The 11,864-nt window shown below is 36.1% G+C and overlaps 1 protein-coding gene across 1 annotated transcript; it reads left to right on the plus strand.

The window, feature by feature from the left end:
* Window positions 1-9,488: 9,488 nt before the first annotated feature.
* Window positions 9,489-10,679, plus strand: LOC146940601 (uncharacterized). The gene is made up of 4 exons (XM_085754298.1): window positions 9,489-9,740; window positions 9,839-9,988; window positions 10,098-10,342; window positions 10,424-10,679. The coding sequence occupies exons 1-3, from the start codon at window positions 9,537-9,539 to the stop codon at window positions 10,323-10,325; spliced, it is 582 nt and encodes a 193-aa protein (XP_085610424.1). The 5' UTR covers window positions 9,489-9,536; the 3' UTR covers window positions 10,326-10,342; window positions 10,424-10,679.
* Window positions 10,680-11,864: the final 1,185 nt, after the last annotated feature.

Genomic DNA, 11,864 nt, shown 5'->3' on the forward strand with positions numbered 1-11,864 from the left:
GTACCTGTTCCGAAGAAAGATGGCAAGGTCAGAATGTGTGTCGACTACCAAGATTTGAACAAAGCTAGCCCGAAGGATAATTTCCCTTTACCTCACATTGATGTATTGGTTGATAATACCGCTAAGTGCAAAGTGTTCTCCTTCATGGATGGTTTCTTCGGATATAACCAGATCAAGATGGCTCCCGAGGATAGAGAAAAGACGTCTTTCATCACGCCTTGGGGCGCTTTCTGCTATGTAGTGATGCCATTTGGTTTGATCAATGTTGGTGCCACCTACCAGAGAGGTATGACCAAGATCTTCCACGATATGATACACAAAGAGATTGAAGTCTATGTAGATGATATGATTGTCAAGTCAGGGACTGAAGAAGAGCATGTTGAGTATTTGTTGAAGATGTTTCAGCGTTTGAGGAAGTACAAACTCCGACTGAATCCTAATAAATGCACCTTCGGTGTCAGATCCGGGAAGCTTCTGGGTTTTATTGTCAGTCAGAAAGGTATCGAAGTAGATCCCGACAAAGTCAAAGCCATCAGAGAAATGCCTGCTCCAAAGACTGAGAAACAAGTCAGAGGATTCCTTGGTCGACTGAACTACATATCCAGATTCATCTCTCACATGACTGCTACATGTGGGCCAATATTCAAATTGCTTCGCAAGGATCAAGGGATCAAATGGACTGAAGATTGTCAAAAAGCCTTCGATAGTATCAAGGAGTATTTATTAGAACCTCCAATTCTCATCCCTCCAGTTGAAGGAAGACCCTTGATCATGTATTTGACGGTGTTAGAAGACTCTATGGGCTGTGTACTTGGTCAACAAGACGAGACGGGAAAGAAAGAACACGCCATTTACTACCTGAGCAAGAAGTTTACTGATTGCGAATCTCGATACTCCGCACTCGAGAAAACTTGTTGTGCTTTAGTCTGGGCTGCCAAGCGCCTCCGCCACTATATGATTAATCACACTACTTGGTTGATATCTAGAATGGATCCAATCAAGTATCTATTTGAGAAGCCTGTTTTAACAGGAAGAATTTCTCGTTGGCAGATGTTGTTGTCCGAGTACGATATCGTGTACCGCACTCAGAAAGCTATCAAAGGCAGTATCCTGGCAGATCATTTGGCTCATCAACCAATCGAAGATTATCAGCCTATCAAATTTGACTTCCCGGATGAAGAGATCATGTATTTAAAGATGAAAGATTGTGAGGAACCATTGATTGATGAAGGCCCTGATCCTGAATCAGAATGGGGTTTGATATTTGATGGAGCTGTTAATGTCTATGGTAGCGGAATTGGGGCAATCCTCGTTACTCCTAAGGGCAACCATATCCCTTTTACTGCAAGGCTACGTTTTGATTGCACAAATAACATTGCAGAATATGAAGCTTGCATCATGGGTATTGAGGAAGCTATTGATTTGAGGATTAAAAGAATCAAGATATATGGTGATTCAGCCCTTGTGGTCAACCAGATTAAAGGAAAGTGGGAAACTCATCATGCTGGTTTGATACCGTACAGAGATTATGCCAGACGTTTGTTAACTTTTTTCAACAAAGTAGAATTGAATCATATTCCTCGTGAGGATAATCAAATGGCAGATGCTCTAGCTACTTTATCTTCGATGATCCAAGTGAATTGCCCCAAAATTGTACCTTTAATCAGCGTCAAGTTCCTTGACCGACCTGCTTATGTGTTTGCTGCTGAAGCAGTCTTTGACGACAAGCCGTGGTTCCATGATATTAAAGTTTTCCTTCAAACACAAGAGTATCCGACCGGGGCATCTCGCAAAGATAAGAGGACTCTAAGAAGATTGTCTAGTAGTTTCTTCTTGAATGGCGATATTTTGTACAAAAGGAACTTCGACGCCGTTTTGCTCAGATGTATAGATCGGCGTGAAACAGATTTGTTAATGCAAGAAATACATGAAGGCTCGTTCGGGACTCATTCTAGTGGTTATGCAATGGCTAAAAAGGCGTTGAGAGCAGGTTATTATTGGATAACGATGCATGCTGACTGTTACCATCATGCCAAGAAGTGCCACAAATGTCAGATTTATGCGGATAAGATCCATATACCGCCGTCCATGCTCAATGTTATTTCTTCCCCGTGGCCTTTCTCTATGTGGGGCATCGATATGATTGGTCGGATTGAACCGAAAGCTTCCAACGGGCATCGTTTCATACTAGTGGCCATTGATTATTTCACCAAATGGGTCGAGGCGGCATCTTATGCTAATGTGACCAAGCAAGTGGTGGTCCGGTTTATCAAGAACAATATCATCTGCCGCTATGGTGTTCCTAACAAAATCATCACGGATAATGGTACCAATTTGAATAACAAGATGATGAAAGAACTGTGCGATGATTTCAAAATCGAACATCACAACTCTTCTCCTTATAGACCACAGATGAATGGTGCAGTCGAAGCTGCAAACAAGAATATCAAGAAAATTGTGCAGAAGATGGTGGTCACATATAAAGACTGGCATGAAATGTTACCCTATGCTTTGCATGGCTATCGTACCTCAGTACGTACTTCAACAGGGGCAACACCTTTCTCTTTGGTGTATGGTATGGAGGCTGTACTCCCGGTAGAGGTTGAGATCCCGTCGTTAAGAATCTTGAAAGAAGCTGAGTTGACTGAAGCCGAATGGTGTCAGGATAGGTATGATCAGTTGAACTTGATTGAAGAAAAACGCATGACAGCTTTGTGTCACGGACAGCTATATCAGTCAAGAATGAAACAAGCATTCGATAAGAGAGTACGTCCCCGTGAGCTTAAAGAAGGAGACCTTGTGGTCAAGAGTATCAAGTCTTTTCAACCAGACCCAAGGGGCAAGTGGACGCCTAATTATGAAGGTCCTTATGTTGTTAAGAAAGCTTTCTCTGGTGGTGCTTTGATTCTTACAAATATGGATGGCGAAGAACTTCCTCGTCCTGTGAATTCTGATGCAGTCAAGAAATACTTTGTCTAAAAAATGTATAAAAGAACAGCTCGGTAGGTCGAAAACCCGAAAGGGCGGTCTAAACCAAAAATGAGCGTCTCGATGGATTGAAAACCCGAAAGGGCGGTCCATGCAAAAATTAGAGGCAAAAAAAAAAAATGTTTACCCTGATGGATCGAAAACCCGAAAGGGCGATCTGTGCAAAAGTTAAGGGATTATGACAAGTAACTGCATCAGAATAAGCATCGCTCACTTGGGGCACCTTAGCTGTCAGAAGTTCTCCGATATCGAAGCATCAAAGCAGTGGAATTCAAAGTTGTTTAGGGAACATAACGGTTATTATGTTCAATGCACGTTCCCCATATTAATTACCATTTTCCAAATTCTGTAATCTGTGGTGACATGCCTTTGGCCGGTTACCATTTCTATTAAATCAATTTGAGCCTGTGCCTTTTTATTTGGAATTCTTGTTTATTGTATGTGCAAAATTTCTTCCATTTTAATATTAGTACTTGAAGCAAAAATTTTGAAAATTCTTTTGAAACTTTTGTGTTTTCTTCGAGAAGAACAAAAAGGACAAACATATCATCTTTACAATTATGTATCATAGAAGCATGTGTCAGCATTCGTTCCGAAGGCAGGTAGATGGAACAAGTAGACATAGTCATTGCTAAAAAAAAAAAAAGAAATATACAAAAAAAAAGCAATGACTATTTGAAGCATGAATTTGAGAAAGTGCCTTGATTTAGAAACGACGACTTCTGCCAGTGTTTATTCAAAAGGGCCTTACCCCGACAATGTTTGATTCATCCCCAAGTAATGTTATCCCCAATGAAGAGTGTTGAACGATTGTAGCGTGATGTCGGGCCATTTTCTTTTGGACATGCCCAGCTGTGTCTCATCAATCTTACCATCATATATTCATACATTAATATTTTCACATTTCATTTATTCATGCATACATAACACGTATACAACATCATTCATACATAACTACATCAGTCACCTAGAATCTCATTTCGGTCGTGTCCCCTCAGTCCGGTCTTTACTTATCATGGTGTCAAGCCGCAAGTTTCTATAAATAAACATCTTGCATTTACCTTCTTGTCATCAAAAGTGTCATCCTCAGTGTGTCTGGTCCAGAGATGTCACTCGTTATGAGCCCGTTGGATTCCGGCGAACTCTTACCAAGCCGGGTGGATTCTCGCAAATTCTAGCAGCCACACCGAAAAAAAAAGAAAAAAAGAAAAAAATACATTTCATAGCAGAGATTATTATTCTAACCGCGATTTCTACGAGAACAAATCTCCATAGTCCAAGCCAGGATCAGTAACGGTAAACCAAGCAATACCGCTATTGCGATTTCAATCTCTCTTAGAAACACCATTTCTTCATCTATTTCTTCATAATGGAAGATGTCAATGAGTAGAAGAACAAATGCAAGGAGAGTGATGACAATGAGAAGGAATATAGTCATTTTAAGAAAGAATGAGGATGGAGGTTGTGAAAAATAAGAGATGAATGTGAAGTATTTATAGAAGGAGGGAGGAATGTAGCCGTTAGGGGGAAAGAAAAAGGGGTTACTTTTCACTATTCATGACCGTTAAAAGGGGGAATATAACCGTTTATTTAGACGCTGGAAGGCTCGAACGGTACACACAGATAAATCACCTCATGGTAATGAACAAAGATTAACACTTCACATATCAATCACGTCAAGCTGTCAGTTCACCAACGAACGCTTGAGTTTACTTTTTGTTTCAAGTCACAAAGTTCACCAACGGACGCTTGGGTTTACCTTTTTATCTTGTTTCAAGTCACCAAGTCCACCAACGGACCGATCAGGTTTACTTTCATCATGTTTCAAACGGCCAGTTCCAACTAATGAACAGTTTGGAATCACAATTCAATTTCAATAGTATCATCCCCAATAGGACTGATTCAAAGAGCGTCACCAATCAAATTTGTTTCAAGTGGCAGGTCCCACCAAATATTCATCTTTACCAATGTCTATCCAAATCTCCCCAGTAATTGTTCAAACCTTATCTCAAGTGTCTTTTGTTAAACACACACGTCTTTACTAATTCCAAAGTAATAGACGGTTTCATTTCTCATTATGTTCGTCTTTGCCATTTCAAAGGTAATAGACACGTCTTTACTACTTCAAAAGTAATAGATAGTTTCTCTCCTGCATTGTGGGTCTTCACCTAATTCACGGTGACAGACATTGTCCTTTACTAATTCAAAAGTAATTGACAAATTTATTTCTTGTTCGTCTTTACTAATTCAAAAGTAACAGACATTGTCCTTTACTAATTCAAAAGTAATTGACAAATCTACTTCTTGCACGTCTTTACTAATTCAAAAGTAACAGACATCGTCCTTTACTAATTCAAAAGTAATTGACAAGTTTACTTCTTGCACGTCTTTACTAATTCAAAAGTAACAGACATTGTCCTTTACTAATTCAAAAGTAATTGACAAATCTACTTCTTGCACGTCTTTACTAATTCAAAAGTAACAGACATTGTCCTTTACTAATTCAAAAGTAATTGACAAATCTACTTCTTGAACGTCTTTACTAATTCAAAAGTAACAGACATTGTCCTTTACTAATTCAAAAGTAATTGACAAATCTACTTCTTGCACGTCTTTACTAATTCAAAAGTAACAGACATTGTCCTTTACTAATTCAAAAGTAATTGACAAATCTACTTCTTGCACGTCTTTACTAATTCAAAAGTAACAGACATTGTCCTTTACTAATTCAAAAGTAATTGACAAATCTACTTCTTGCACGTCTTTACTAATTCAAAAGTAATTGACAAATCTACTTCTTGCACGTCTTTACTAATTCAAAAGTAACAGACATCGTCCTTTACTAATTCAAAAGTAATTGACAATTTTATTTCCTGTCATGTCCGTCTTTACCAGTTCAAAGGTAACAGACATTGTCCTTTACTAATTCAAAAGTAATTGACAAATTTATTTCTTGTTCATCTTTACCATTTCAAAGGTAACAGACACGTCTTTACTATTTCAAAAGTAATAGACAATTTCATTTCTGGTCATATTCGTCTTTACCACTTTGAAGGTAACAAACACGTCTTTACTACTTCAAAGGTAATAGACAATTTTTTTTTTATTATTATCATGTTTGCTATTATCACTTCAAAGGTAATTAGCATTCTTTCCTCCCCAGCAATCGTTATCAGGGTGTCCCCCCCAGTAGGCATATGTTTGCCGTTTGTTGCGTTCATAATTACATGTGCATGGATTCATATCATTATATTCATAAGCATTGCATTCTTAGCATTTCAACTGGTCAAAATTGGTGTACTTAGTATTTAAGTCTCTTCGACCCGTCAAATCAAAGATTCTGTCTTCAAGTCCCCGGACGAAGAAACTTAAATAGGGGCATCTGTCATACCCCAAATTTTGACCAAATATCATGCATTCATACACCGACACGTGTCTTTTAACCCCGACCAGTCTCAGCCTTTTCAGCGAAAATTCGGCAGAGAGGCATAAGATGAAGTTAAGAATGGTCTACTAGAACATTCTCCAGAATGTTCTGGTCATACTACAATTGAAACAAAGTGACCTCATTATGTCCCATCAAGTATGCAACTAGATTACAGCTGCACAACACCACATTGTTTGCTTCAAAAGTGCATGGAACTAAAAGAATGTTCTTGAGAACGTTATGGTGGAACTTCAAAAGGATAAGGATGACATCATCATGTTCCCTCATGTTGCCACAAGATCACAGCTGTTTTCATCACGTGTGTTTGTCTCAAAAAAGGAAAGGAACCACCAGAACGTTCTCAAGAACATTCTTTTAGTTCCATGCACTTTTGAAGCAAACAATGTGGTGTTGTGCAGCTGTAATCTAGTTGCATACTTGATGGGACATAATGAGGTCACTTTGTTTCAATTGTAGTATGACCAGAACATTCTGGAGAATGTTCTAGTAGACCATTCTTAACTTCATCTTATGCCTCTCTGTCGAATTTTCGCTGAAAAGGCTGAGACTGGTCGGGGTTAAAAGACACGTGTCGGTGTATGAATGCATGATATTTGGTCAAAATTTGGGGTATGACATTAAGGACAACAAATTACATTACAATACAGAAAATCAAAGATTATATTTATGCAGGGTGGTGTCATCCAAGATCAGCCTACCAAAAAATATCACACAAATTTGACACTGAGTGAGCCAAATCATATTAAGATAACAATCTGTACCCGAAATCAAACATAAATTTAGAATACCTTTCAGCCATTGAAACTTGTAACAATTTTTTTTTTTTTGTGGTGGCCGGGGTTCGAACCCCGACCTTGCATATGTTATGCATTGTCCATACCAACTAAGTTAAGGTCACAGGGACAAAAAAAAAAAAAAACTTGTAACAAATTAAGAAAAAGGTCAAAAAGATAAACTAACTTTCCTCAAAATCAAAAATGTCATATATAAAACTTGAAATAATATGTAACAAACAAAAATTGAAATATTTTTTCTCATTTAAATTGAGTAAGTTAGGTCATGATGGAACCAAATTAGAGAATTGAAATATACTAGACCAATGACCCGTGCTACCGCACGGGTCCTACCACGTAGAAGTTAAATGAATCAATGAAAATAATGTAATCATACATTTGCGATAGAAGTTTTATAGCATACATAACAAAATGAAATGGTAGCATACATAACAAAAAGGTTTGAACATCAACCATCAAGATACATTACAAAAGACTTCGTGATAAACAACATTTGAGGTCGTATCGGTGCTCTCTCCATCTCCATCAACGATTAGTATTTTCAAACCTTGTTTTGAAGTGACTCTGGAAATTGCAACACCATGCGAAAATACAGGACTCGGCAAATAAATACCAACATTTTTAAGTGATTGCCCTTGACTCTTGAAATTTGAATTTACGAACAGTAGCATGGATCTGTCCTCGCTAAACAAAAATAACATGTCATTAACATAAATAAGAATAAACCTAATCGCAGTGCCAACCTAAATTATTGTATGTGGTCAGACATTGGGTTCATATAAAATACCTTCTCATCAACCAATATCATGTTCATGAAGATGATGTCGTCTGGATTCTCCTTATCACGGATGAGCCAAATATGGGCCACACGCACAAACAACTTCAAATCCCTCTTCCCACCTTTGATGGCTAAAATGGGGGTGAAAATGTTGGCCATCTTAAAGATAAAAACAGTTACTTTCGCCTACAAAACAGAATAGATGTATTCTCACAACTAAGTGGTATTTAAACAGGTATTGGCAAGTTATTTTCGCTTACAAAACAGTTATTATTCATTGTAGCCATAAAATGCAATTATTGCGAATTGATTTGTAATGCTCTCATACCTGAAATTTCGAGTAGCAATAATGAGCAATTATTTTCGATTAGTATAATGCTAGAATAATGCATAATGATTGACACAGGTATGTCTCTATGAGGTAACTGTGATGAAAACATGCTATTGGTAGTAATTCTTATTTATTGCAGACATAAAAGCAATTAGTGCAAATTAAATGTATTTGTGGAAGACAATCTTAAGAGCAGAGACCAAAAGTGTGGACGACAATCTTTTGGAAGAGCAAAAGTTGAAAGAAAATTTTAGAGAGACTAAAATGAAAAATGAAAATATTTATAGGGACCAAAAATATATTTAACCAATTTTTTTATTAGCTTTAATTTTTTTTTTATACTGCTTTTTCTTACTATTGGTAATGGTAAATAAGGTGTAATGTGTGTGTATATTTTTTCTTTTTGTTGGTGTAGTGGTATACTTGGTAGTTAAAAACAACACGTATGAAAAGGATATTAGTATGTGAAGCAATTCCTATGAGATAACTGTGATCAAAACATGCTATTGGCATTAATTCCTATATATTGCAGATATAAAAGCAATTAGTGCAAATTAAATGTATTTTTCTAAGAAAGTTTTTTGTAAAGGAATTTTAGCTAGGTATATTCACTCGCGTGTTTTTAGTTGTAAAACGCATATATTCCTATAACTTTAGTGGTAAAATTTGGGGGGAACTTCGCCTTTAGCAATCGTTAAGAGTTTCTGTACATAAAAATGATGGTAAGAGACGATAATGGTGGGTGATGGTAGTGGTAGGAGATGGTGGCCATTATGACATATCTGTATGAGAGAGGAAATGAGAAGTTTAAACATAGCCTTTGAATCAACGGCTGAGATTACATGCAGCTAATCAACTCTAGCTTTTATAATAAAGGGTAATCGTTAGGAGTTATGGTGATTTGATTAGCATTAACTACGTTTTCAATGGCCATTATGACATATCTGTATGAGAGAGGAAATGAGTAGTTTAAACATAGGGAATCAACGGCTGAGATTAGATTATCATAGAATTTAAACCAACGGCCGAGATTTGATACATGATTAGGAGGGAAAAAAAGCTAGTGATTAGGGCAAACATGCTAGCTAATCAACTCTAACTTTTATAATAAAGGATTAACAATCCCTTAAAGCTATTTTTAGGCAATAATAATAGGAATCAGGGGAGAAACGGGTGAATTAGGAAGCGGAACAGAGAATGGAACAGAAACAGGTGAAAAAGGGATCGGGATCGGGATTGGAAGAGAAACCCATTGAAGATCTTGTGACGTACTTCTCTAAGCATGACGATTCCGACTTTCCTTATTACGGCAAACGTGGTAATTTTGAGTATAAGAATGAGGCATATAGGATGCTTGAGGCTCAAATTCAAATCTATACGGAGAAGTCTCGCAACCTAAGTGTAAACATCTATCTATCTATCCATCTATTTCAATTTTGTTTTTAATTTCACTCTCTTCATTTTGATTCATTCATTCTGGACAACACAACAAAACGCAGGTGTACGATGCCATCGCCCCTCCACCAAGATCACATTTAATTTTAATGGGCGGTATCATACCCCTTCACATATCCGATGATGTTCGCCCTATTCTCGAAGGACACTCCAAGCTTGCATTGGACTATTACCGTGAAAAAAACAATAATCAGGTTCGATACTTAATAGAAGAGAAGAGAAGAGAATGAATATTATTGTATGTTGTTTATTCATTAAATTAACCAAACTAATTAATTGTTCTTCTTCATTATATTATATTAGGGTCCAGCTTTTGTGTTTCATGGCCTTGTCAAGTGTACCCATGCCCTTATTAATGGTAGAATCTATTACATTACCTTTACCGCAAAAGCTGAAGAAGAAGATCTTTCCGACACCCCTGCTTTAACAACTTTCCAAGCTGAAGTATGCTGTGTTCGAGACAAACAACCTGTGGTCAAAGAGTGTGCCATTAAACCACCTGAGATCAGAGAGTGTGCCACTACAATCTAATACACTCCATCACCATGGTAATTGTCAGAATTTCCTTTGATTTTGAATTTTCTTTTGTTGCTACATTACTCTTATTCCATTTCTGTATCCTTTTGCAGGATTCTACCTGCTGTGAATATGGTTGTTTTGGTTGTGTTGGAAATAAACATGTGACAGACTTATAGGTGTATTAATTAAATATGACTTCATGTACCTGGTATCATATGAACATATATGTCTTTAATCCTCTAGAGTTTCATTTCTTTCTTAATTTGATCTAGTTCAATTTTTATTTTGGAACCTGGTTTATAATCATATTGTGATTGTAATGAGTGTTAAATCATAATGAAAGATCGCATTTGAATGGTTATTTTGAGATGAAGATTAATTGAGAATCAAAATGGCTATGGGTAGATGTATGATATTGTGGTTGCTTTAAATATGCTGGTCTTATTATTGAGTATACACTTGGATTAATATTTCAGGATATGATTGAGTATTGTTTTTGGTTCGTCATTGGTGTACACTTAAACTTTTGGATGTTCCTAGTAGCTTGTTTTAGCTCTTGAACTGATGAATGTTGTCTGTCTTAGACTAGCTGGTGTGATATGCATATATGGAGAGGTTACTTTACCGAACTTTTTATCATTAAGAGTTGTAGTATTCATTATGATTCTAACACTTACTTTAAAGAAAATAGAAACATCTAAAATTGATGAGTGAGTGAATCAAGTGTCATTTGTTGTGGAAAATCATAAGTACGTGTGGTTGTGTCATACTATCACATTGATATTATTATTGGAGTTTTTTTTAGAAAGTTTAGACACATTGAAATTAAGATAATTGAGTATCCCTCATGATTCTTATAATTGATAAAAGAAAATTAAGTTGGCTTTGTTCCCGATATGAGTAAAATTGGGGATGGAAAAAGTATTGATCAAGCATTCAAGCCCTTTACCATCCTCTCTTTAATTCTTGGCTTAATTGCACTTTTTCCCCCTATATTTTGTCAATTGTGCGATTTTGCACCCCATTGTTTCAAACGAGCGATTTTGCACCCCATAGTTTTCCCCCTTTCTGATTTTGCACCCCAAAAAATCATAAAAATATTCAGTTTTTTTCCAAAAAATTTAAAAAATCGAAAAAAATTTAAAAAATTAGAAAAAAATCAGAAAATATAATCAGATTTTTTTTTTAAATTCTGGAATTTAATTTTCAAAATACAAAAAAAAAATTAAATTTTCAAAATTTAAAAAAAATCTGACCTTTTTTTAAATTGGTATCCAGATTTTTAAAAATTAAATATTTTTCCAGAATTTTTTAAAAAAAATCTGACCTTTTTTAAAATTTTGAAAATTTACTTTTTTTGTATTTTGAAAATTAAATTCCAGAATTTTTAAAAAAATCTGATATTTTTCTAATTTTTTAAATTTTTTGGAAAAAAACTGAATATTTTTATGATTTTTTGGGGTGCAAAATCAGAAAGGGGAAAACTATGGGGTGCAAAATCGCTCGTTTGAAACAATGGGGTGCAAAATCGCACAATTGGCAAAATATAGC

The sequence above is a fragment of the Medicago sativa genome, chromosome 3 (assembly GCF_051527215.1).
Source record: "Medicago sativa cultivar Bolivia chromosome 3, Bolivia_mono, whole genome shotgun sequence".
Lineage (NCBI taxonomy): Eukaryota > Viridiplantae > Streptophyta > Magnoliopsida > Fabales > Fabaceae > Medicago > Medicago sativa.

What these genes read in the sequence shown, in the direction of transcription:
- LOC146940601 (XM_085754298.1), top strand. Translation starts at nt 9,537, where the DNA reads ATGGAACAGAAACAGGTGAAAAAGGGATCGGGATCGGGATTGGAAGAG. An exon ending in AGAAGTCTCGCAACCTAAGT is followed by an intron (nt 9,741 to 9,838) that starts GTAAACATCTAT and finishes AACAAAACGCAG; the next exon opens with GTGTACGATGCCATCGCCCC. An exon ending in GTGAAAAAAACAATAATCAG is followed by an intron (nt 9,989 to 10,097) that starts GTTCGATACTTA and finishes ATATTATATTAG; the next exon opens with GGTCCAGCTTTTGTGTTTCA.